This window comes from Phoxinus phoxinus, assembly GCF_949152265.1.
Source record: "Phoxinus phoxinus genome assembly, chromosome: 7".
Classification (NCBI taxonomy): domain Eukaryota; kingdom Metazoa; phylum Chordata; class Actinopteri; order Cypriniformes; family Leuciscidae; genus Phoxinus; species Phoxinus phoxinus.
Window position 1 is genome coordinate 21,642,251 of NC_136882.1, and position 26,999 is coordinate 21,669,249.

Sequence of the window (26,999 nt, forward strand, 5' to 3'; positions counted from 1 at the left end):
TAGTAGAATAACCAGGAGGCCTGCGATACGCTTGTCAGACTCTCACAACACAGTTTTTTTCATCTTTACCCTCGGCAGTTTGGTCTCAATTCACACAGCAATCATGATTTATGTCGTCAAGTCGACACCTGCAGTGGGTCTTGTGAATTCATCATGTGTGATGAGGTTAAATGCAGGGGGAATCTCCACCGTTCTACAACTGATGAAAACACTTGTGTGCGCTGAAACATCTGCAAATGAAAACATCTGGTGCTCCTCAGTAAATTCTACCAAGGGCATGCCTATAAGATTTCTCAAATTAGAGTCAAAAAGCTCTCCTTTTTTCATCATATCAGTCTCTTAACAGATTCAAAATCACGTTGCTCTTAGGCTGCATGGATGGGCTTGGAGTTCTTGCACAGAACAGAACCCTACCACAATCCAAAATGTATGCTAATTGTCAATCATCTTTGACAATAGTGGTCCGTGGAACTGGACTTTTATTGTTGTTGCTGTTAGTTTTTGGAAAGTGTGTGAAGTTTGTGAAATACTCTAGATACAACGTTTGACATTAGAAAAATACTCTCTGCTTTTGACATTTGCTGATTTGGCCTTGGTGAGGATCCATAATTTGAGTTGTGACAATGGCAGATTTTGAAAATATTTTTGTGTATGATTTTCTCCTGATTTAGCATCCCTCTACAACCTCCTATTATAAATCCTACCAAGCTGTTTGGCTATATGTGATTTAGCCTAGAATGTGACAATGACTGTGTGATCTTTGATTTCCAGCACCCTACTCCCCTTCCCTCCATAATGACCCTCGAGGCACAGGGGAACCTGTGTCCAACCTCCGGTCCTGCCACTACAGTCCTGTTTTTTACCTGTTGGACAATGGTAAGAATGTGTCCAGACCCTTAAAACCACCCACACGCATCAAGCTCGCGGCTCATGTGCTTCAACGTTTGAATCTGCGTGTGTGTGGGTGTGTTTGTTTTGAGGGATGCATGCTGCAGTAGAAGTAGCCTCACGCTCGTAGTGCCACGTTCTGTGCTCCTGAGGTGTAGGTGTGAGTGTGAATTTGTGTATGTGTAAGTGTGCTTCACGTGTGACTATTGTGGGCATGTGTGTGATTGGGGCATGGTAGTAAGTAGTATATGTTATGTGTGTTTACGAGAGGGGTGATATTGTGACTAGCATAGACAGTGATGATCGTTGATGTCCAGTAACTCTGAATCTTTTTTTATTGCCTTTATTTAGACCGCAACAGGCCTTGAGTTTTTCATGTGTGTTATTGAGAACTTGCTAGTTTTTTGCTATCCCAGATGCTAATGTGTTTTTAGACTAAGAATATCATCTTGAAATCGAATTCATTCACTAAATAACTCAGCATGTTGGTAATTGTTTAATCTGTAATCTTTTTTTTTTTTTTTTAAGTCATGGAAGGCATAGCTAATACCTACAATTTAAACGTATAGTTTAGTTGGTTTGGTGCAAAGTTGTCCTAGGTGAAATTCTGGAATGACTAGCATTAGCTGCTTTGTTATGTTGCCTATAGACTGTTTGCCTTAACAATAGTTACTAAACTAATGTAAAATGGATTTATGTGATGCAAACGCTACACAAATGTGCCAGACTGCAAAGCTTTGAGAGCATGGCAGGGAGAATGGCTACAAGCATGAAAATTACGTCTATGCTAATAATGCTTTTGTTCACTTTTGTAAATGTGCTGCATGTGAATGGCCTTAAGTGGTGGCTTATTTTAAAATATTTAAAACAACAACTACCTGGTCACCAAATTGGCGATGCTAATTAGTGACATATTATTTTGCCAGACAGAAGTAAAGTAATATATTTTTGATGAAAGGCTTACAAGAGAGTAAAATGCAAGATTAGCCTTTTTATATAACCAAAAACAACGTTGAGGCTCAAAAATGCTATTGCATGTTTCTGAAATGAAATTCCTTTGAATTCATTGTAGAGTCTGGCGTCTGCATCTTTACTCCTGACGTATATCCGGCTCTATGAATTAGTGGGAAATGACCTGAGCTGAAAGCAAAGGAGTCGGTAATTCATGCAAATTGCAGTGAGGATAGCAGAAGACATTTTTTGTGATCATTCCAAAAACAGTCACAAATTACCGTTCATTTGAGTCAGGCTCACAGAGGAGTTGACGGGATTGAAGCCATGGTGTTCTGAACATTCTAACTAGCAGCTAAACGACTCCTGAAATTGTGCCATGGAAAGAAAAACAATGAAACAGTGTGGCCACTTGAGGCCTGATGTTGAAATCAATGGATGCCAGCTGTTATGTTTGCCATTTTAGCTGTGCCGCTGGATAACAATAACCAAAGATGTCCAACATGGGTTTATTCAGACAGACGGTTTCACACACACACACACACACACACACACACACACACACACACACACACACACACACACACACACACACACACACACACACACACACACACACGCACACACAGAGAGAGACAATTAAGCTTGTAAAATGGATTTAATGTACTTCTATTAACATAGGTAGTCCACATCTCATCTGGATCTGTCTTTCATGTTTACACACCTGGACATCTGTGTTCAAACTGATCTTATCAGTGTTAAGAGGAATGGGAAGGATTCCACATCTAAGGCACATGTTATTGATCCTGGAATTTTAATTACTGCTATTTCCAGGAGCAATTTCCGCTTTGTCTGACTCTCAAATCTCATCCATTTCCACATCCCTGGAAGAAGAGTGGGAAAGAGAGAATAATACTGCTCCATCTATTTAGTATGAAATTAAATATTTTTAAGTAGAGCTTGTTATGTTTAACTTCTTTTGTGTTCCTGATATCTGAGGTTTAATCCAGTGTTTTAAAGAAATCGAAATTGGAATTTTGTTGCTTTTAGTCCAAATCCAAAAAAAAATAAGTATTTTGATATGACCTATTTCATCTTCCTTCTTTACTAGGAAATGTCAGCACCGTGGGGTCAGGTTTGGCTGGTTAAAAATCATCTAAATAAAATGTTTGCTAGCATCATATAAAGTTATACTGGTTAGGGTTAGAATATCCCGGATATACTGAAAATCGAAAACCAAAACCTCCTGAACCAAAACAATGAGCTTATGCTGGGTTCACACCATGTCATAACCGTAATTACGAGATGGCAACCCGTGACGTACCCGGAGCTGATCACGTCCTCAGACTCGGATTTTTGCGTTTCTATGTCATTATGAATGGCAAAATTAATCTGCAGCAGTCAGGTGGTACAAATAAGAGCTCTAAGTTGTTTACGTTAAATTTTTTTATTAAAAAATCTCTCGTCTCTTGTCTCATGACACTTTGCAGACTCTGCTGTGTGCATTTATTTGTTTTGGAGGAGGCGTAGCTTTGGAGAGCACACTAAAGGAAGGGTGGGATCCTTTGCTTTCAAAGCTAGCTTGCTATTACTAGCCTCTCCGAAATTGCATACCCTACCTTTAAAAGTGTAAAACGGCCTTGCTCCAGCCAAGATGAATAGGAGTGCTAATGGGTGGCTTTCTCCAGATTATTATAGACCTTCTTGGTCAAAAGGAAAGCAAATTGCATTCATCAAACCATTACATGGAGTTCATAAGTGGAAAAGCATTAGCACCAATCTGAAAATGGCATTCTAAAATCACACCCTACTTTAAAAACATTTAATTGAACTGATACTAAGGAGGAGAGTAATCTTGGAAAGTATTCTGCTCGGTGTGTTTTAGCGTTCTGGACAGCGTACATCATTTAAATAGAGAATATGAGAGACGTTCTTTGGAATAAGATTCCTGGCTGTTAAATTTATTTGGCTGTATAGCAATGGGAACTGACATTCTTTGTTCTTGACATTCAGCTCAGTGTTCACTCTAACCTTTGCGGTGCAAAATGCTTGCAAAATGTTGACCTTGCTTTTATTTATCTCTTTACACTTTATTTTGAACCTTTGTGTGTGTTATGTTTTGCCAATTGTGTGCATGCACATATGTGAATGGTTTCTGCGTGGTTTTTGTGGTTTCAATACAGTACAATAGATCCTACAGTACATTCGATTCTTGCATTTTTTGCAATTATTTGAATGAATTCATGAGGTTTCCCTATCAAAATGGGAGGAAATGGAAATAAAAATGGATCATGATTTATTGTTTTATGTGTTTGTGCTTAGATGCTTTCTGCATGAGTGCGTTTGCTTATGTAAAGACAAGTACAGAGGAATCTGTTTGTCTGGTGGCAGTATACGATCGGGCATGACTGTCGAATGAAACGTCACATCCCAGCAAGCAATAGCCGTCATTTCACAGTCTCGGTCAACCATAGACCCGATATAGTTTGACTATGAGTACACTTCTAGCCAAAAAAAACCTTGAATTTGTTACATGTTGTTTTTGCCAAAGAAAACTTGAGAGATGTATGGTATCCCATCATGTTAGCAAAGTCAACAGTGATTAATAAGTGTTTGGTTTAATTTCTTTGACATGTTCTATGCATAGCCTTTGCGTCTATTTTTGGGCTATGGTTTGATGACTATTACATTTGAACTGACAGCCCAAATTTTGCCTTGGTTTAGCCTAGATGTCAGGGCTGTGTTTGGACGGCTATTAGACTTCTTTTAAATGCAAAATTGCTTCGCTGGGAAGTGTGTACACCTGCATGTGTTACGCTAAATTATTTTCTTTTCTTTTTCAATTTTAATTTGAGCTCATTATTTTCTTGACCTCTGCATTTTTTGCCTTTTGTTTTGGTTTCTTAAATGGATTAATTTCTCCTTCCTGTCCTATTTTGTTTTGTTTCAGTCAAGGGACCAGGCAGAAAGTTAAGTCTACCCACAGATCTTAAGACTGATCTTGGTACGGTAGGCCGAAAGCGAGCAGTTCTTTTTCTTTATTCTTGCCTTCGATTCATCAACTTTCTCTGTTTCCATCCTGTTGAGAATGACATGATGAAGACCCTCGTCTTTGCATTTAAAAGTTAATTTTTAATGCATTTTTTCTATACTTTCACTTTCTTCTCATTTGAATTCATGAAGTAGCGCAAAATTTCCTTCACATTTCTGCGTGTGGCCTTTAAAAAAAATGCTTCTCAATGTACATTTTGCAAGTGTTTACAAAGGTGGTTTGTTCAACATAATCATTCTTAAGTTGAGAAAGGTATCACTCTGAAATCTCGCTCTTTCGCGACTGATTCATCATTTACGTCTAAACGGCCTTGCTCCATTGTAATTGGGTCATTCTATACCTCAGAACATTCTCTAACCCTATTGGACCATTTTCTAACTCTATAAAAGCCTGCTCATTTGTGATTGGACCATCCTCTACCTCTGAACGACATGCACTAATGTAATGAGCTCATTCTCTGCAAGCGAGCTTGTGTCATCGTGACTTGGATCATTCTTCAGCCTTTTATGGATATACTTCGAATTGTCTCACTCTGTCTCTTTCGCTGAGTATCTATCCTTGTTCTCTTTTCCTTTTCCTTTCCTCTTGTCTGGCTTTTTGTTTCATGCTAGGCTGTGACTAACACACTTTTTTAGGGCTGAACAATTTCCTTTCCAATTTCTTGTGCCAAACATGACCTAATGTGTAATAATGAAAGTGTTCCTTCAACAGGTCAAGCTTTGCAGCATTACAATGGAAAATAGACCGCCTGGGCCATGAATAATTACACTTGTTTCTAATCCTCGAAGGTTTAGATTTGTGCTTAAAAAATAGTTGAACTTTGAAAGCACAGTAGAGTCTTGGGTCATTTTGTAATTTGAAAATATCTTGAAGGTTTAGGTCATAAAAACAGAAAAAGGACATACAAATCAATGCTTATTAGAAGCCAGTTTATAAGTGCTGTGTGAGTGTAATAATGTATATGTGTGTGAGGCTGAGATAGAGAGTTAGTGCGTGTGGAGATTAGTGTGTATGTCTAGAGGTATAGGTTGGATTCGCTCTATGTAGTATTGTGCTGTAGAACTGTCTCCCCTTGAATGCAATGGGGCTTCCTCAATATTTTGTTACTGTCCTAAACCCTCGATTTGTATTTTTTCATTGTCATGGGCCCATTTAAAAAACATCGACCCTAGTGCAGGCCAGGGAAAACCGATGTAAAGATGTCTGCGGACTGGGCTCCATGTTTTGGGCTTTCTCATCCTGCTTCTCTCATGAGGTCTATGATATTCTCTAAACTTCATCAACAGAAAATCAGTCTTGCAGGAAAATTAATTGATAGATATTACCATCTTAAGTTGGATTTTAGTTAGTTTCATGAGTTTAATGACGTAACAAAAATTGCTACAAAATAGCATAGAAGTACTGTTCATAACTTTGGGGTCTCTTATGCTCACCAAAGCTACATTTATTTTCTTATTAAAATTAAAATAAAATAAATAACTGCTTTCTATGTAATGTAATTTATACCTCTGATGGCAAAGCTGAATTTTTAGCATCATTACCGGTACTCCAGTCTTCAGTCACCTTCAGAAATCATTCTAATATGCTGATTTGCTGCTCAAGAAACATTTACAGTGTTAAAAAGTCAGGCCGAACGGTTCAAAGAAAGTGAAGGAACGGTTCAGTTGTGTTTCCACTTAAGCCTGGTATGACATGATTACAAACCGTTATTGGCCCGGAATTCTCAGTACGGTTAGCTAACCGTCCTGGTAGAATGCGTGTAGATACAAGTTTCTCTGTAGCTGACTAATCGTGCTTTTTAAGCGACGTAAACACAAATTAGAAGAAGTATCTGATCGTCCTCCATAACGCGGTTGCCATTTACATCTCATATCATCAGTAGACCGTTGCATTACCAAGACAATGACTGACATGTATTACATGCCAAAGAGCAGCCATTATTACCCCCACAGTGGAAAATGAAACCGGCATGGAATGGAACAGTTTAGTAAAGAGCATGGTTTGGCCTGTCAGTGGAAAAGCGGCTACTTTACTGTCATTTTTTTGTTTTATCAAATGAATGCATCCTTGCTGGATAAACTTTTTTTTTTTTTTTTTTTTTTTTTACAAATCTTTCTGACCCCAAAATGTTGAACGTTAGTGTATAACTTTTACAACAAAGAAATAAAAAAAAATAAAAAAATTAAAAAAAATGTAGTCTTTAAGGTTCACAAATTTACTGCAGATGGTGTTCTTAATAGTGCTTTGTTTCATCATGAGTCAGTGTCAAAGTTTTGGTTGCCAAGTCCGCTGTGCGATATCAAAATGACTGAGTAGAAATCCCACTGATATGAAATGACAGCAGACAGACTGGATTTGGTTGGCTGCGTTGGCATGAAATTGATTGATGGCTATAAAATAGAGGGAGGGAGAGTGAAAATATACAGCTAGAATGTCAAAATTGTCAGTCAAAATCTAGAAGGTTCTGTGGTACATCCATCTGAGAGGTTCTGGCTACAGGTAGATGCTAGTAGGTCTTTGATCCAGGTGTGTTGGAGGTGCTGCTGAATAATGTGCTGTTTTAGATTCAGGGAGTTTGGGTCTGGGTCTGTTTCTGCATACTCAGCTAGATCTCCCTCAACTTCCTGCACAAACAGACTGCTGATGGAAGCTTCTGTTTTTCTGTCAAAACAAGTCATCCACCTTCATTCTTTCAAGTGTCTGAGCTGAGAAGGGATGAGAAACCCTCTTTGAATGCTTACCTTTTTAAACAACAACCATTGCCTTTTCCCTTTTAATTTTCCCTTTTCACCTTTCCCTTCCTTTTCCTGTTCCTTTTATCTTTCCTTTCCATTTTCCTTGTTCTTCTTTTACTTTTCCCTTCCCTTTGCATTTTACTTTTACTTTTTCCCTCTATCCTTGTCCCATCTTTCTTCCCTTTAGATTTTTTCCTTTTCAAATAGAAATGATTTTTGGCTGCTTAAAGCTGCTATTATGTGACCGCTTCCTCTTACTGCTTTCCTTTGCAGCCGCATCGTTTTCATCCCACTGCCCTCTTCACCACTCTCTCTCACACACACTCTTCTCTCTCTTATCTCAGTTGGGTTTCTTGCTAATGCTATGCCCGTTGTTACAGATCATGTGAATGGACATTGCACTAGCCCCACCTCCCAGCCCTGTCCATCTGGGAGGGCCAGAGTCCCGGGGGGCCCTGAAGGGCCACGCCTTGCCCGCAGGGGGCCCGGCCGACCGCCCTTCCGCAAGGCCCAGTCCGCCGCATGCATGGAGGTCTCTTTGCCTGTGTCCTCCCTCACCGAAGGTGTGTGCTTGTTCTCCAACTCCTTTATCCCTTTAATCCATCTACCCGTTATTCCTGTATTCCTCTACTGCCTTGTCCCCCTCTGCATGTTTAACACTCATCAAGGGATACAAGGAGGAGGGTATGGGATTTTATTGCTGTGTTTTCTGACGCTCTGATTTCACTGCCTTTTCTTTGGGTTCATTGTTTTGTTTTGATGATTACTAAAGCCCTATCATGCCATATAGGAAGCATACCCCTTTTACACCAAGTGGGATCTTAAGACCTCTCTCTGCATAGTATCCTACATAGGATAGTACCCTCAAAATAAAAATTCTGTCATCATTTACTCACCCTTGTGTGGTTTCCAATCCATTCTTTCTTCTGTGGAACATAAAAGGGGATGTTTGGCAGAATCGTTGATACCGGCAGTCCATTTAGTCACCATTCACTTCCATTGCATCTTTGTTTAATACAATGCAAGTGAATTGTGAATGCTGCTCCTTTTGTGTTTCAGGGAAAGGAGGAAGTCATATATATTTGGAATTACAATTTATGTCAATTTATTTGTATCCAAGCAGGACCTTGTTGGTGGAAAAGGGGTAAAATATGTTATTATGCACCAATTACCATTCTGCATTTTTGCTGGAATTTAAGTTTTTGTGATCTCATAATAGGTTTGTGTTATAAACTTCAATCAAACTTAAATCCCATTTATCCTGATTAAAGTCAATATTAGGATGAATGTTGATGAAAGAAGTATTATTTTATTAATCAGCCTTTCAAAAGTAATTTTAAAAGTAAAAAGAAACAGCACAAACCTTTCAAAGTGTGACTCACAGAAACGACTCTGCTTTTCAAGCTTTTGGGGATCCTCTGTCCCTTTTATGTTTGAGACTGTATTTGTGCTTCAAACATGGAGGCTGAGGCAGACACTGCTGTGAGCCTAATTATACTTTTTGTTTTTAATGCTTTTAATTACTACCTCTACACACAGTCGTTTGACAGGTGGGTTGGTGATGTGAATTAAAAAAATTAATGTAGGCAGTCTCTGTGCAAGCTTAGGGCTGAGTTTACAAAACGATCATGGTTATGGCTTTCTTTTTCTTCGACTATCTTTCTTAGAGTGAAATGAAATGTTGCGACTAGAGGGGACTTTACCAGAATTAAAATGCATGAACAAATCGACAACAAACACTACTATGTTGCTTCACGACACATTTCTACAAAACACATAATCAGAGTCTAAATGTTTGTGCTTATCACTGCCATGTTTAAATGTTGGAGTGTGTGAATAGAGGTTTATATTGCATGTCCCCACAAGGATAGTCAAAACCTGAAATCACCTACATTGTGGTGACCAGCCAGCGGTCCCCACGGGGGAAATGAACTAATAGACATAATAAAATATAAAAATGCTTAAAGTTTTCTGTGGTAGGTAGGTTTAGGGGTTGGTGTAGGCTTAGGGGATAGAAAATACAGTTTGTACATTATAAAAATCGTTACGCCTATGGACACCAAAGCTATATATCGTGTGTGTGTGTGTGTGTGTGTGTGTTGTGTTACTCGCCCTAATGTCATTCCAAACCTGTATTCTTTTTTTAGGTAGACTTATTTCTTTAACTGTTATCATGGGCTTACACAGTGCCAAACTTGACTCCTCCGTGTCTTTATCTCATGTCAATTCTTTGTCCTTGTCAGTCATATCTGTCCCTATAGCAGATGTCTTGTTCATATTAGCGTGAGCGCTAACGCATAACTTAGATCATATCCTCACTGGGCACTGACTTCCTGTCATTCACTAATCCAATCACAGCGATAGACAGCGTCTCCTCCTGTGCCTTCATCTGTGTCCATAATCCTGTTTACATGAAGGACGCCAACCAGGACAACCAGCCCAAGTCGAACGGCAGTGTACAAATAGTGTCACAGGGTTCATGAGGTTTTCATAGTGTCTGGATCTTTCCCAGAAAGACGCTCTGTGCCCTTTTATTGCCTTTATAACCTAATAATCTATATTTATTTCATTTTTGAGAAAAAAGTAATGTGATTTCTCACAAGCTAGTCAAAACGCCTTCCCCATCACCTTTTCTTCCTCTCTTTTTTACTTCTACCTAGGCATTCTGAAGTTTTGCGAGTGAAATATTCATCCCTGAAACCTTCAGCACAGACTCAGCTTGATTTTTTTAATAATTGAATAATGTCTTGAAATTCAAATAAATCCGCGTCCGTCCAGTTATAGACACGTTTCTTTTCTTTTTTTTTCTCCCCACTTGGAGAAGTGTTATTGTCCGTTAGAGGACTACCTACCGCTTCTTTGGTCTCAACTCGTGGCGTGCGTCCCTATCGCTACGGTAACAGGCATGCGGTGCCGCAGTGGGGTCGCTGGGATAATTAAAGGTCAATTAGTAGCGAAGAGAGCCAGGTCGGTGCTAATGAGACACGCTACAGGAAGAGAGAGCTGCGGGAATCTGGGATACGTTGTCACATATAAACAGCCATTAAGGGTGGAAAGACACACACACTTGATGTAAGCAAAATGTTAATAAAAATAAGGACAGTTTCAGAAATTTATCACAATAAATAAGAGGTTTTGTGTTATCCCAGTGACGCCTTGACTCACATTTACTAAAAAGATTAATTCACTGATTGATTTTTAAGGGCACTTTCTGCAGGTTACATCATAAAGGAAGTATGTGTATCATTTTATGTTGAGTTAACTGATTTGTTAAATAAAAAATAAAACAAATTCATGAACGCAATAGTAAAAGACCTTAGTCAGGGTTTGAATTTGAATTGAATTGAAATTTAATTTTACACAGATGAAAAACGAGGCTGTGAGGGATATGTGCTTCATAATTGCCCTAGATCACATTTAAATTTCACAACTCAAAACGTTATGGAGATTTCACATTGTACTTCTATCCCTCACAGCCTTGTTCACATTCCCGTTAGAAATTAAATATGGTGCTACCCTGACTATAGGACATTGCAAAATGTATGCATACATAAACTAACCAAAAACCCAGAGGAACAGAATAGGCAATCACAGAGGTATCCATCAGGGTGGGAAAAGGGTGTTTGCCTGTCCCACAGAAAGAGGGCGTTATTGGTGTTTCTAATAACAGGTGTGTCATTTGGCTCCCCTGCAGTGATTGACAGTCAATGACCTCAGCAAAAGAGTCCCAGAGAGAGAACGAGCGAACAGATATTTTCTCTCACCCGTCTCTATCATGAAATATTCACACTAACGGGCTAACAGGATGGATACGACTAATTATGTTCACAGTCCCCGCAGATACAGGTGCTGTCAGTAGAAAAGGTCAATTTGCATGTCTTCCCACAAAACGTATATGTGATTTCGTGTGCGAGAGTGTGATTGGATTTGTGGCTTTGTGTTCATTTTGCGTTCAGATAAATTGTTTGTGAAATTAATGCTGTTCGACATCGGTGTCCTGTCTTGGTATGTATTGAGGGGATGGTTCACACAAAAATGGAAATTCTGTCATTATTTCCCTTATGTCATTCCAAACCATGAAACATAAAAGAAGATATTCTGAAGAATGTTCATGCTGCTTTTTGCGAAAGCGTACAGTGACCAGAAATGTCCACAAATTTGTCAACAAATCTGTTTGCTATCCACTTGTTATATCCACTTGTTCTTTGGTTATTGGGTCATGATTTTTCAGTAGCATTACAGCACAACGTGAGTACATATTAGCATTGTTTGTGGTTTGCTTTTAGCATCTGATAGAGCGTTTGAACCCGAAAACAGTGACACATGAGTCGACATATCAGATTTAACAAACGGTTAGTGATGGGTCGCACATGAACTGTCCTGTCAATATATATATATTTTGTGGTATAATATATGACTTATACAATATAATTGTATAAGGTACAATATGATATGACTTGGGCGTATCAAGTTGTCTCAGAGAGTGATTCATTCATGCATTGTACCATCCTTTCGTTTATGACTTTGGAGGAGAAATAATCACTTTGTCTCCTGTATACGAAATAGAAATTATTAGTTCACCTCTTGAGTCTTCTGGTCTGAGTCATTCATTCTTATGTCACATGACAGACGTATAGGAAACGGGATCATAAGTGTAACTATGATATTTAACTGTGACCCTGATATGTTAGGTCCTGCTTTAAGGCGAAAAGCTAAAGTCAAAAAAGACTATTTGGGTGCCACATGACAAAAAGTTATGTTCTTAATTAGACATGTTGGAGAAATTTTGGCTATTATAAATGTAACATTGATTATTTTTAATAACTTCGCTCAAATTAATAATGGCTTTAAGATTTAAGATTAGTTAATTTTGCTGAGCAAGATTTATAGTCCCAAGTCAGCAAAAGAAAATCTTCTCATCACTAATACACTAAATTAGTATTGTGAAGCTAGTTAAACAGGTTTGTAATGGCATGAGGGTGAGTAAATGGCAGGATTTTCATTTTTGAGTGAACTGTCCCTTTTATGATTGTGATCACAAACACACACAGCTATAAGCATCCTAACCTTGACACAACTCTCACTGCCAAAGGCTAAAGGATTTTATTCTGCTGATGCTTTTTCAGGTTGTTTTTTATTGAATCTACTAAAGTGTTGTGGGCAGGTATTCGGGGGGGAAAGATCGACCCGTCAGGTCTTTCTTTCTTTCTTTCTTTCTTTCTTTCTTTCTTTCTTTCTTTCTTTCTTTCTTTCTTTCTTTCTTTCTTGCATATTGGTTTATCGGTTTTCTCTTCCTCTTTCTCTCCTTCTCTGTCACTCTCTGTACGCTGTAATGTCCTGGTCGTGTCTTTATGTTTTGGTATACGTCTTGACATATGTATGTATGTATGTACGTGTCACTTTGTATGTGGTGGTCGTTTATGGTTGTATTTACGTGTTTGTGATTGTGACCGTTGGGGTGTTGTGTGTACGTGCGTTCGATGGATAGGTCATTCGTCTCGACGAGCCATGCTGCAGCAGTTACACGGAGTCAGTATGTACTCTCACGATGAGCATCACATCTCCACCTACTCCTGGAGCGAGAGAGGTAAGGAGGGGCTTTATGAGGGTCACAAGGACCTCTCACCCTGTAGCGTCCCGTCTTACTTCGTCCCGTCCTGTGGCACATAGTCGCTTGGTCAGAACCCCTCTTTCGTCACGTTCAATGATGTTCACCTTGCTCTTCATCTTCAGGTTGGGATTTGCACCGTAGCTTCTAGCAGCTGAACATTATAATGATGTCTGCTTTGTGTTTCCCACTGCTGTGTTGTCGGCTTGAAGTCGTCTGTCCATCCCACGCACTGTGACATCTCCAAGACACGGATTAAATCTAGTCCTGGACTACGTGTGACAAACTGTTTACCGTGCTGTTCAGTCCAGGGCGAGGTTTAACCTGTATCGGGGAAACCGTTTCTGTATGTCAGTGTCTAAGGAGGTCTTATGATTCTGCTGACGTGTCAATCATTAATGTTGTCATCAATGTAGAGGTGAATGTTGTGAGGTCATTCTTAAATGACTTTCTGTGATGGAAAGAATTCAAAGGGAGGGATAATTTAGTCTACGCAGAACATATTAAGGTGTGCTATCATGACCATGATGCTTCATTGACATGTGTCAGAAAAAAGGGAGAAAGTGGACCTTTCCCAAAACACAGAAGGGACATTCTCAAGAAACAGTGCTGTTTGTGCCAGACAATAAGTCTGCCTGTCTGTTTGTTTGTTGCATTCATGTATTCATTCAAACCTTATTTAATTAATCCAACCAATTTTGCCAACCAAAATGTTTGATGGTGAATGTGGCTAGTTTAAATGCAAAGATCTTAAATAATGGACTTAACTTGCAAATATCGTTGCCACGTCATACTCTTATCGTTTGCTTATCACAAGAGTTGAACTGTTGATGCTAATATAAGTGTATATGTAACATAACAAATAGGAATGTCCTGTATAAAGAAAAGAATAGTGCAATGGAAAACATTATTTATTTATTTATTTTCCATCCAATAAATGAATAATATTCAGTACCATGTTCAAGTACCATGTTCATTTGTTGTAAGTCACAGGGACACGTGTAGCAAATAAACAACACCATTTCCTAAGAATGTCCCTAGAGCAGAAGTTTAGAAATGTAGTAATATTGTGTTTTAGAGGCCATTGTGATACACGATATATGCAATGTTCAAATGTTCCTTTGTAGCTTATACCACAGTCTTTTGCCATTTTCTGATATAGCTTACAAACATGTTCACAAATGAGCCTTCCATCACAACACACAAAAACCCATGTTCTGACATTGACAAAAGTCTGTCAGCATTTTATGTACATGCTTTTATGTTATGTAAACACAATACAGTTTTTTTTCTACAGGATAAACAAGAATCTCAATTTAAAACACCACACACATTCTAATATAAGATTTTCTGTTTTATTGTAATGCATGACATAATACATCAAGTCAAGATAGTGAATATCACATAAGATATGACAACAACGACAATATATGATATTAAAACAACCAGTCGTATATTACCCTAATATACATTGTATTGCAATAAAAAAAATTTCCATGACATTCTTCCGTTTAAGATAATGAGAGTTGAAATACTTGAGTCAAGTGTAAATCAGGCAGAAACACTTTTATGTGTGGGCCTGGCAATATGAATATACAGTTGGAAGTAATTCAAGGTCAAATAGATGGTAAAGATGTTGAATGGGTTTGAAATTGTGAGCGTGTTCTGTGTTATCTGTGTATATCAATTAAATCTGTGACGTGCCTGATCATGTGAAAAGGATGTGTTCACTCAATATAGATATTTATGTGCCACACTGTCCTGAGTGTACATTATTTATTGTTTTACTTTTTCAATAACAAATCTTAAAAACAAGAAAAAGTTTAAAAGTTTGCAACTGTGCATCTGTATCACTTTATAACTCAATTTCTGGTTGATCTGAATTAAATGTAATTGTGAACGCACATGTGGAGTGACGCCCCTTTCACAGCATAAGGATTCTTCTCCTATCTTTTCCCTTTTTCTTTATCTCTTCACTCTACTATTCTTTATAATTTTTCCACTCATCCATCTGTCTGTCTTCTATCCTGACATTTATCTTCTCCCCTACCCTCTCTTTCTCTCTCCCCTTCTCCATCCTTTCTCAGAGAGTCGAGAAAACTCGTTCAGCCGTTCCCGGAGCTCTAGCGTTTCCAGCATAGACAGGGAGACTAAAGAGGCCGTAACCACCCTGCAGTTTATGGAGTCGTACGGGCGTAAATCAGACTCCCTGCCCACGCCATGCCTGTGGGTGGGCACAAGTCTGGGCCTGGTGCTTATCATCCCAATGTCCATCCCTATGGATGAGCAGGAACGTCAGGAAGACCCCGTTACTGTGGCCCCCGCTGGTATCTCTTGATTTCTTTCTTATCTGATTCTTGAATGCAACATTTATACCATGTTAATTATGAGTTCAACAGCCAGATAGAGGTTCCGGAAGTAAAGACTCCATTCATTTTCTCCTTAGGGAATTTGATTTTTGATAACTTTGATAACTTATTAACCTTTAAAGAAAGACCTGTTGTGAGCTCTGAGGTTTTTATTCGTTGCTAGGTTTTTGTTGAAGCCATCTGTTTGCATTAATTGTTTTTAAAATAATCGTGTTTAACAGTGGAATTTCCGGTGAAAAACTGCCTGATGCTGTGCAGAAAATTCCACCAATCACATGGTTGTCGTGAGCCAATCATGTCAAAAGAGCTCTGCAGGGAATGTCCACTCCCATGAAGCACCACAAATGACATACTCGATTATGTCTCCCTATGCTCTCAAAGTACTTAAATATCACACATTTGCAAATACTTTTTTGCCTTGAATAAATGCAAAATTTGAAATGTTGTGATTTGCCTCATAAATGGTTAGCTTGGTTCTTGGATTACAAGACTTTAAAGTCCCCATGAACCGGAAGTTGCAACCGCAACTATCTTTTTATCAATCTATTTACGGTACTTATTTGTTGTGAGTATAAGTGAAACAGAATATTGAATAGAGGCGTTTTCAACCCAAGCCATCAAACTAACATTAGAAGGAACTCCATTCTAGAGCGGAAGATCATAGATTCCAGATTTTGATCAAAGATTACCATTACAAACTAATTTTGTCTGTTTATTAACTTGCACAGATTAATTGTTCACCCCAAGACTAGTAATGTGCGCTTACAAAGTGGATACGGTCAATTTCGATTTCATGACAACTTTTTACATCCCTATGGAAAAATTAATGGAAAAAATATTTTTGGAACCAACACCAGTGAAAAAGTGTCTGGGCATTAATGCACTATATTATCATGTTTTTGTTCTCTTCCCTCTCAGGCACAGTGTTAATGCTGAAAGGCTCCATTCTGCGGGTTAGTTTCCTGGATTGTGGGGGCGCTCTTATCCACAGTCCCTACGAGGTGTGGCGGGACCAACAAGCCCCAGCTGACCCAGATCGACCCCGCAAGCGGAAACTGGTCAACTTCTCGCCCTCATCTTCTCAAGAGGCCAGTGGAGACTGTCATTTAGCCGTAGTGTGTTCGGAGAGGCAGGCAAAGGTCTTCCTAATGCCCACCCAGGCCTGTTTATATGTACACAACATCACAGAATCATCCTTCGTGCTGCGGGCCGACGTGGTGTCAGTTTGTAACAGCGTTGGTCTGGCCTGCTTCTGTGCCAACGGACACATCATGACTTTGAGGTTTGCTTTGACTTTTTTTTTTTTTGTCTCAGATTTGGAAATTGTGGTGTAGCTGGTAGATCTCAGGGCTGGTAACCAGAAGGTTGCTGGTTCTAGTCCCTAAAGCAAAGTGCTACAATTTTACGTTTCTAATATCTTAATTGGTGATCAAATATTGACACTAAAAAAGAAATGATTAAACATGTCTGTCCATGGTAATTGACAGAATTGTTTAAATTGAATTGATATTAAGCTCTATTGCTTATGGGAAAATTAAAATAAAATGGAATTAATGAAAAAAAATATAGAAAAAAAAATATTATTTTTGGTTTTATTATATCCATTGTATTATTGTTTTTACAAACTGAGGGACACGTGTAAAGGCCTATTGTAATTGACAGAATTATTATTACTATTAATAGAATTATTAAAACTGAATGGAAGCTCTATTGACTGTATCCATGGCATGGGCAGTAGGGGGAATATATAATTAATTAAAACATTTAAATAGTACAGAAAAAGTAGTATCATATCCATTTTTTCCACCCCTTTTATGACCATGTAAATCATGTTACATGGTCTGTTTACATCTAAAGTCTAACCACAGAGATTACAGTGATAATGCAAACAGTTTTTGTTCATCCACACATTTCTGTACAGAATAATTAAGATAAGTGCATCAGCTAGAAATATGAGCTTTTAAACCCTATGGAACGCCTTTTTATTGTAAGTGCATTATTGTAAACAGAACATTTTCAGTTTTCACAAACTGAGGGTTGAGTAAAAATGTCTGTGTTAATCCACAGAATTTGACAGTTTCCGTCGATAGAGCTTAATTCATATTTAGCCTGCAACATTCCTTTAATACCGGCTCAAAACCTTTTGGTATTGATTTTCAGTTTAATCCAGTTAACAGAAACCAGCTCAATACTTCAATAAACTCCAAACCTCAAGACAGAACAGCTGTGCTGTGCTTTTAGTGGCTTCATATTAAATCCTGCCTTCAGTGCAGTGTGATATTTTAGGCATGAATTTCTTCATTCCTCACTGTAAATTGGAGTTTTCACTGTCATTTCCGATACAAAGGATATCGGAATGCAGTTTCCAAGTTTGTTATCTTTTATTTGTGTATGTTTTGCAGCCTTCCTAGTTTACGGCCTCTGCTAGACGTCAACTACCTGCCGCAAACGGACATGCGCATTGCCAGAACATTCTGCTTCACCAACGGAGGGCAGGCGCTGTATCTGTGCTCCCCCACAGAGATACAGAGAATCACTTACAGCCAGGAGATGTGTGACAACCTACAGGTGTGTGTGTGTGTGTGTGTGTGTGTGTGTGTGTGTGTGTGTGTGTGTGTGTGTGTGTGTGTGTGTGTGTGTGTGTGTGTGTGTGTGTGTGTGTGTGTGTGTGTGTGTGTGTGTGTGTGTGTGTGTGTGTGTGTGTGTGTGTGTGTGTGTGTGTGTGTGTGTGTGTGTGTGTGTGCATACTGATGGTGCCTATTGAAGTGAAATGTCATGCTTGTCATGGATGCTTTGAGCTCTGCTGAGCTGAGCCCTGCTGCATCTCGACTGTAATTTCTGCCACACAGGTTGTCATTCTGTCCTTTCTCTCCCTCTGTCGTTCCCTCTCTGTCTGGTTAGGATGGAAATAGCATAATGCCATACTATTCTTTCTATTTCTGCAGTATGTACAATGTGCACATTTTCTGTATGCATAGAATGTTCAAACTGCAATATACACTACTGTTAAAAAGTTTGGGGTCTGTAGGATTTGTATGTTTTTGAAAGAAGTCTCTTATGCTCACATTTAAAGTTTTTATGTATTTGTAGTAGTTTGTGGTTTTTATGTAATGCATTCCTATGAATGGCCTATGCATGATGAAAACTGTTGTGGTGCTTAATATTTTAGTGGATATATTTTTGTCAGGATGTATAGATGAATAGAATAGAATTGATGAATAGAAAGTTCAAAAGAACAGCATTCATTTGAAATATCTTTTGTCACTTTTGATCAATTAAATGCATCCTTGCTGAATAAAATATTCATTTATTTATTTATTTAAAATAATAATAAAAAATGAACTGACCCTACATTTTTTTAACATTAGTGTATGTATCCCGCAATGTAATTGCATTGCAAATGTGATATTGATCTCCTTCCTACTACATTATTTTTTACTAAAATTAAGATTTATTTTGCCCAAATTTAATTAGAATTAAAAAATAATAATAATTGCATTCTACTGTCTAATGATTATTATTGCATAAAACATGTTTCACATACTATGTTTCTTATTACAGTCTCTGTCAAACACGAAAGAGAGAGAGAGGTTTTTCTTGTCAAAACTTTCCATTTTAAATAGTGAAACGTGTAACTGTACTGACATCTGCTGGTGGGTTTTTTAACTGACTGTGCTGCCATTGCTTTTGTTGCCGTATTTGATATGATTTTTCTTTATTCAACACTTTCATTTACTATTCTTGATTAATTGCAGGAGATGTTAGGGGAGCTCTTTACACCCATTGAGACCCCAGAGGCACAGAACCGTGGCTTTCTCAAGGGCTTTTTTGGCGGCAACTCCCAAACCTTCGACCGAGAGGAGCTGTGTGAGTGGAGTTATTTAGCATTTCTCTGTGCGTGTGCGTGTGCGTGTGTGTGCAATCAAATTCTCACGGATCCATAGATCACATATAGTCTGGTTCACATTTGAGCTCAGAACTGCCCACTTAGACAGAAAGAGACCATGAGATTGACAATGTGAACCGTTTTAATCTGAAAAATCTTCTAATTAGTTTTAATCTGTAAATCAGTTTTAAACCTTGTTTTAGTGTTATTTTACTATTATTTATATACTATTACAGTATTATTAATATTTTTAATTAGCTTTTTATTTTTAGATTTTCAGATTTTTATTAAAGTTTTTTGTAATTTTGCCTAATTATTATTTTTTAAAATAAATTATTTAAAAAAAAAAAAAAGTTTATACCCCTTTTAAAAATAAAGGTTCCAAAAAGGATAGAAGAATACTATAGAAGAACCATATTTTTTTTAGTTCCCCAGATAACCTTTCAGTGAACAGTTCCTTAAAGAACACTATTTTTCATGGTGTGAAGAACATTTTGATAATCCAAAGAACCTTTTTTCACCATAAAGGACCTTTTGTGTAATGGAAAGGTTCCATGTATTTTATCAATTCGTCATGGAACCGTCAATGCCAATAAAGAACCTTTATTTTAAAGAGTGTAGTTAGTTAATGATAACAACATTGCTTTTTTCCCCTTGGTCCCTCTTGTTCTGTAGTTGGCGAGGCATCAGCGGGTAAGGGGTCCCGCAGCCTGGCACAGCACATCCCAGGACAGGGTGGAATGGAGGGCATGAAGGCAGCAGCGGGCGGGGTGGTGGGGGAACTGGCCCGAGCTCGTATCGCCCTGGACGAGAGAGGACAGAGGCTGGGGGAGCTGGAGGAGAGGACCGCTCTGATGATGACCAGCGCCGAAACCTTCTCTAAACACGCTCACGAGGTATGTAGGAGAGCGAGAGAATGAGAAAACAGACATATAAATACAAATAAATCTTCATGTGCTTATTCAAACTCTTTGTTTTCCCTTTTGCCCTCCACAGATGATGCTGAAATGCAAAGACAAGAAGTGGTATCAGTTTTAGAGGGTCCTCGAGGAGGGCGCACTCTCGTGTACTACTCTGGTACTTGGACTTTCACTCTTTAAAAGAGAGAGAGCGAGCGAGACGGATGGACCGAGAGACTTAAGGGCTGTTCAGCTTCTCTTCTGTCTGTGTACAGGATTGTCTTACTCTGATTGGTTAAAAAAGGCGAAGGCCAGAGTACGATACGATGGACTTGTACCATTACCGTTTATGAGTAAGTGGGGTTCCATATGCGTGTTGTAAATCAGACGTCATCTTCATTTATGTACAGGGGTTGATCGGGGTCTCCTCACTCACAAGAAGCAAATTGGCTCACGCCGTGTAGATACTCGTAAAGTTACGAACTCAACAAGAGTGCATGAAACAAAATGGATGATCTATAAAAACGTAAAACTGCCATATTAAAAAGCAGCATGTTACTTTAAAACAAAAGGAAAATAAAAGATTAACAAACTTTTATTTAATAACCTAAGCCAATAATATAAACTATGACAAAAAACTTTATATTTTTTGAAATAGCAAACAAATATATATAAACAAAAAATGTATACCTGCTATGAGGCCAAAATATTTAGTTTTTTTGGTGACGCCATGCGGTTTCTTTCAGCGATGTATATTTTCAGAATATTTACCACTGTCTTGTCATATACGACACCAATTTATCCACTCTCATACTGCAGATCAGGCCGCCGACGACTCAGTTGGCCACACCCACGACGTTCAGTCACAAACGCAAACTTTTTCCGTTTTCTTTGCTGCTAGCTCGCAAAAAGCACCACAATCAACTTTTTAATCCGTCTCCAAAAGGTACTTCACCCTCTCCTAGAGACGTATGACGTGACATGGTTTTAGAAGTGCGAGTAGTAAAATGTATTTGGCGCCACGTGACGAGTGTGTGTCTGTGAGGTCCTTTTCGAGCGTGTTTCTCATATGTAATACTTAACGTGCCATATTCCAGATGGGTGAAGTATCTTTAACTGTAAACTAGCGATGAATTAATTTGTCTGTGGTTGATATTCTGGGCTCTTACATGTAGATAAGACAAGCCAGCCAAACTCAGACAGAAGGGTTGGCTCTTCTTGCGTGTCTGTGAAAGTATAAATACGGTTTGATTAGTTTTTTAATTCGTCATGATGTTCGTTTTACTTTAAAAGACCAATTTCAGCTGGCCTGTTATTTAGTTTCTAGTCTTTTTTGGTTGCCTCGGGGCATGTATAACAAAGATTGTGCGTTGTTTTTTTACCTCGCCGAGGACAACAAGTGAATGACCTCTGTTTTCTCTGCCAAAGTTTAAATGCATCGTGGAGAGATTTACTTCACATTCCAGTACAAGGGACAACTTTTGTTCATTTTCTTATTTTTTCCCCATTCAATATGACGTCAAAACGATGTTTTCTACCTTACTACTGTAGTGTCAGACGAGTGTTAGCTTGTGTCTTCTGGTTGTCACTCGACTGTTGAAATGGTGTTTAGACTGATCAGTGGGCGCTACTGTTTTTTGAATATGTGTCTGGAAAGATCAAACCGAGTGAGTCGCCCGCGGTTCGCGCGTGAATTATAGTGTTACATGTAAGCAAAATCTTCCAGAATCGTATTTGAGACTCATGTTGTGTTTCTATGATTGTTCTCTGATGACCTCTGACCTTCTAGTGCTTTACTGTAACAATCTCAGCATATCTTCCATAGTCCATGCCTCTGCCCATTTGGCTTTGTATATACCAGCTGCTACTCAGTAACGTAAATGTTGTGCATTGAAATACAAACTCAAGGCTCATGAGAATACACATCGTCGACCGTTAGGCAAACTTGGGCTCTTACGCAATATTACCTTTTTCTTTATACTACTTTTACGTTCAAATAATAGCTCACAATTAAAGAAGGAAGACATTGCATGTGTGGAGATTTGGACTCAAGAAGACACTCAAGACTCTTAAGATGCCAAAATCATGTAAAGATGGTCCCTGTGAAGAAACCTGTTGGTTTTATTTCATGTTCACCGTTATATTTGTTTCAACTGATTCTCTAATGATTCCTCTTCAGTGTCGAAATAAGTAAAAACTGACTCTCACAGACAGGGTGTTTTGTTTGTATGTTCTCAGTTTTTATATGAAAATGTACAGTTCAACCTGGAGGAGAGTGACATGGTCATTGAACTAAATTATGTGATTTGGATATTCCTCTGTGAATGTCGTACCTGTTTAAAGATGGTACCGTGTCTGATATTCTGACTGAAGTTCTGTAGGTCTAACTGTAGTTTCCTCCACCCCAACACCTGGTCCTCTGATACCTTCAGAGAAGGCAGCAATGTCGGTCTTGTTTAAATGGATAATGCCACCTTTCGTTCTTATCGATATTCTAGTAGTGTTATAGAGGTTATTGAAAATAAAATGGAAATAATGTTGATGCAAATCAAAATGAAATAAACATTTATTGATGTACACAACATCATAAGACTGGTTTGTTTCTGTTATATTATGGGCTAGTAAGTTGTCAACCAAGTTCAAGCCTACAGTACCAAGAATGGGCCTACATAAAATAAATGTATTCAATGCTCACAGAAGACTGTATATTTTGAATATGCAAAATACACACACATATATATATATCATATATATATATATATATATATATATATATATATATATATATATATATATATATTAAGACAAATTTTGACATGCCTATATGTATCTGTCTATCTATCTTACAGTGTTTTTTTTATTTTCAAATTGCTTAAAAAGTGGAATTTGAGGCTCACTCAGTGAAACCATTCACTCATGTACCGAATTTTTAGACCAAGTCTGCAAAACTAAAAGCACATTATGTCCTTTACACTCAGTTTGTTATTGTAAAACAAACTTTTTGCCAAACTCCAAACAGTTCTCTGCCATTTAAATGACACATTAATTGAATAATTACCTGGCTACACCCAATGATCAATTACCTGGCTACACCCAATGATCAAGTGTGAATTGAAAACACGTATACATAAATTGATCACTTGGAATTCAAACCTCAGTGTTTTGAAAAAGAAATTATTTTTACCCCCTTGAATTTCTGTTTATAAATATATATGTATATTTATTTACATGAATAAGCAAAACTCAAATAATTTGAGGTAATCAATCAGTTACATCCATTTTTAAGTTGAGTAATTAAGCAGAACTAGCAGATTTTTATTTTGTAATCATACATTTAAATTGCTCTTAACTTGAAAATATTTAAGTAAGCTTATTCACACATAACTTTAAATGATCATGTAATCTCAACTTAATTATTTTTTGTGGTAGAAACTTGGCTAACTTTAACCAGCCAATTCAAAAAATGCTACCTTACTAATTGGTGACATAATGCTATGATAGCATTAGCATTGCACTTGATAAATGAGAACAGCTATTTAAAACATATAACATACACTGTTCTCAGATCAAGCTCATGCTCCACTCCTCACCATGATGGTAAAAGTTTGAGTTAAATTTAAGTTTGTCTAAATTAAAAGAAACAAGTTCATAGAAACGTACTTAAAATGTGTCAGTTTAATTTGGCCCTACTCAAACCAATTAATTATTTCGAGCGTTATTGTTTACATTGTATCTTTCTGTGAAACACACAAAGCGCTTTAGAAATAAATGTGACTTTCTAACCTGTGTGTGTGCAGTATTGTATACAATTGTTTCGCAGCAACTTCACGTAACTAATTCTAATTCTGCTGTAAAACAGTTCTAACAAGCCAATAGTGTCATTATTAAGCTCAAGTCAGTTCAGTATTGATTCAGTTCAGCTCTATAACTGTGTAAAGTGCATCAGCTGTATAGACAGTATTTGTGCTCATACCATACAATTCTATTAACAAACTAGCTTCAAATAGTGCTATTTTAACAAGCCACAAAGACATCTCCCATGTCTGCAGGGAATTTTATGAAAACTTATATCGGTCAAAATTTTCTCAGTTGAATCTGGATAACTTCTTTGACTCACTGAACTTAAGCAGTTTATCTACTATTTCGGAAGTTGATAAATCATTGTGTGAATCTCCTATCCAGCCAAAAGATATTGCAGAGGCAATTGACCGGTTAAAGCTAAATACATTTTTATTATTTAAATTTTTAGTTTTTTAAGAAATTTGCAAAAGTCATCATACCTTTACTGGCTAAAAGACTAAAGGGCGTCCTGGATTGTATTATAGATGAATGTCAGTCGGGCTTCATTCCAGGAAGACAAATTTCCAACAACATTAGACTAGTTCTCGATCTAATATAGACTATTCACATTTATTGGCAGATGACAGTTTCTTACTATTTCTTGATTTTTACAAAGCCTTCGACACTATTGAACATCCATTTCTTTTCAGAGCCTTAAGGGTCTTTGGATTTGGGCAGAATTTTATTAATTCCATTCAGACTATTTATAAACACAATAATGCCTCAATCAAATTACAACATGGTACAACAAAAAGATTCAACATAGAGAGAGGTATCCGCCAAGGCTGTCCCATCTCACCCTTTCTTTTCCTTCTTCCGATGCAGCTTCAAGCCACTCACCTTAATTCCTGCAATATTGAAGGAATTTCTATTGCTGAACACTCATTATTAATTAGTCAACTAGCAGATGACTCTACCTTATTTCTAAAAAACAAGGATCAAGTTCCCATAGCTCTAAACAGCATTAGTTCCTTCTCAGATGCCTCAGGCCTTAAGCTTAATATAAATAAATGTGAACTTTTTTCCTTAGGTTCCTCAACTTATGATACATTATACAATATTCCTGTAAAAGCAGAGCTAAGGTATTTGGGCATATCGGTATGCAGAGATCAAAAAAGAAGAACGTCAGTAAATTTTGACCCCCTGATAATTAATATTCAAAGAAAATTAAATTCTTGGTTACAGAGGGACCTTTCAATCTCTGGTAGGATTTTGCTGTCTAAAACTGAAGCATTATCCCGCGTTATATATCCTGCTATGGTATTAGATGTTCCTCTGGAGGTGTGCAAGAGATTAGACAAATTAATTGTCAACTTTGTGTGGAAATCTAGGTCTCACTTAATTAAAAAAAGTGTAATGTTAAATGATCACACATCTGGGGGTTTTAATCTTATTGATTTCTCTCTACTTAGCAACTCTTTTAAAATCAAGTGGATTAAATCATTCCTTAAAAACCCCACTTCTATCTGGAACTGTATTCCTAACTTCCTGTTAAAGCCTGTAGGAGGGCTTGAATTCCTTATACATTGCAATTATAATATCTCCAAGCTCCCTTTGAAGTTGGCAAACTTTCACAAACAGATGTTATCCTGTTGGTCTCTTATGTACAATCACAATTTTTCACCACACACTTATTTTATTTGGAATAATAAGGATATTACATATAAGAACAAAACATTATTCTACCATTCTTGGATTGATAAAAAATATCCTTTTAGTGTCACAGCTTTTTGATGAAAGATGTAATTTATTGTCTTATAGAGACTTTATGGATGCATTTTCTTTTCCGATCCCTCCAAAAGAATATGCAATAATTTTTGATGCTATTCCCTCTGGTATTAGAATGCTACTTCAATCCAGTCCTAAAGGCCCTTCGTGTTCTCCTCCATCATTAGACTCCTCCAACCTCTATATAGATAACTGTCTCCTTATAAGTAATGAATTCACCAACAAGAAAATCAGATCAATCCTTCTGAAACCTTGTGCTTCTGTTCCCCCTTGTATCAGTTTTTGGAATAATAAATTCGAAAATATCAATTGGAAAAGATTTTGGTCTCTAAAAAAGAGTTCTTGATTACAAACAAAGTTGTTGAGGTTTCCCTCAAGATTGTTCATAAATGTTACCCTTGTAACTATCGTCTGTCTAAATTTCACATGGGTATCAAAGAGGAATGCTCTTTTTGTCTGTGTTACACCCTGAAACTATTGATCATATTTTTTGGGAGTGCTTGTATACAAGGATCTTCTGGCTTGATTTTTCGATCTATGTGAATAAATACATCTCCGAAGATTTTTCTTTAACTTTAAAAAAAGTTTATTTTGGGGTCCCCAAAGAGAATTTGTTATTAATCTGCTTCTTTTCCTAGCAAAGTTTTTTATCCACAAATGTAAGTTTATCGATAGAAAACCTCTTTTTTTGTATCTTTCTTAAGGACTTTAACCAATATTTGCTATCTCTTGAACACTCAACAAGACCTTTGGCTATAAATACACGGCTACAATGTGCCAAGTTTAAGCTATTGAATTCCCCATAACCTCTTTGTATTGTCATTTTGTTCATATGTATTTTTTGCAAGTACTTGTACAATATGTTATCCCTTTCTACAATGTTTGCCTGTATGTGTACTACTGAAATCTATAATAAAAAAAAATAAAAAAAATTGTGCTCCTACCTGTGACAAGTAGGCTAAACATACTCCTGATCCACTGCTCAGTGAACAAGCAAAAGGCACAAGATAGAAGTGTTTTATTTTTTCACATCTGTGTGTAGT

The 26,999-nt window shown here is 37.6% G+C and overlaps 1 protein-coding gene across 10 annotated transcripts in view; it reads left to right on the top strand.

Moving 5' to 3' along the window:
- stxbp5l (syntaxin binding protein 5L) overlaps positions 1 to 22,963 on the top strand; it is a 145,253-nt gene extending 122,290 nt beyond the window's left edge. For 4 of the 10 annotated variants that reach the window (XM_079618604.1, XM_079618606.1, XM_079618609.1 and 1 more), the window contains 8 exons: positions 772 to 876; positions 8,007 to 8,189; positions 15,322 to 15,561; positions 16,522 to 16,885; positions 18,006 to 18,171; positions 19,359 to 19,470; positions 20,165 to 20,385; positions 20,486 to 22,963. In XM_079618604.1, coding sequence (XP_079474730.1) covers positions 772 to 876; positions 8,007 to 8,189; positions 15,322 to 15,561; positions 16,522 to 16,885; positions 18,006 to 18,171; positions 19,359 to 19,470; positions 20,165 to 20,385; positions 20,486 to 20,527 — 1,433 coding nt within the window. In that variant the 3' untranslated portion in view covers positions 20,528 to 22,963. The remainder of the gene's footprint in view (positions 1 to 771; positions 877 to 8,006; positions 8,190 to 15,321; positions 15,562 to 16,521; positions 16,886 to 18,005; positions 18,172 to 19,358; positions 19,471 to 20,164; positions 20,386 to 20,485) is intronic. The other 6 variants (XM_079618608.1, XM_079618610.1, XM_079618611.1 and 3 more) reach the window with 2 other exon arrangements.
- Positions 22,964 to 26,999: the final 4,036 nt, after the last annotated feature.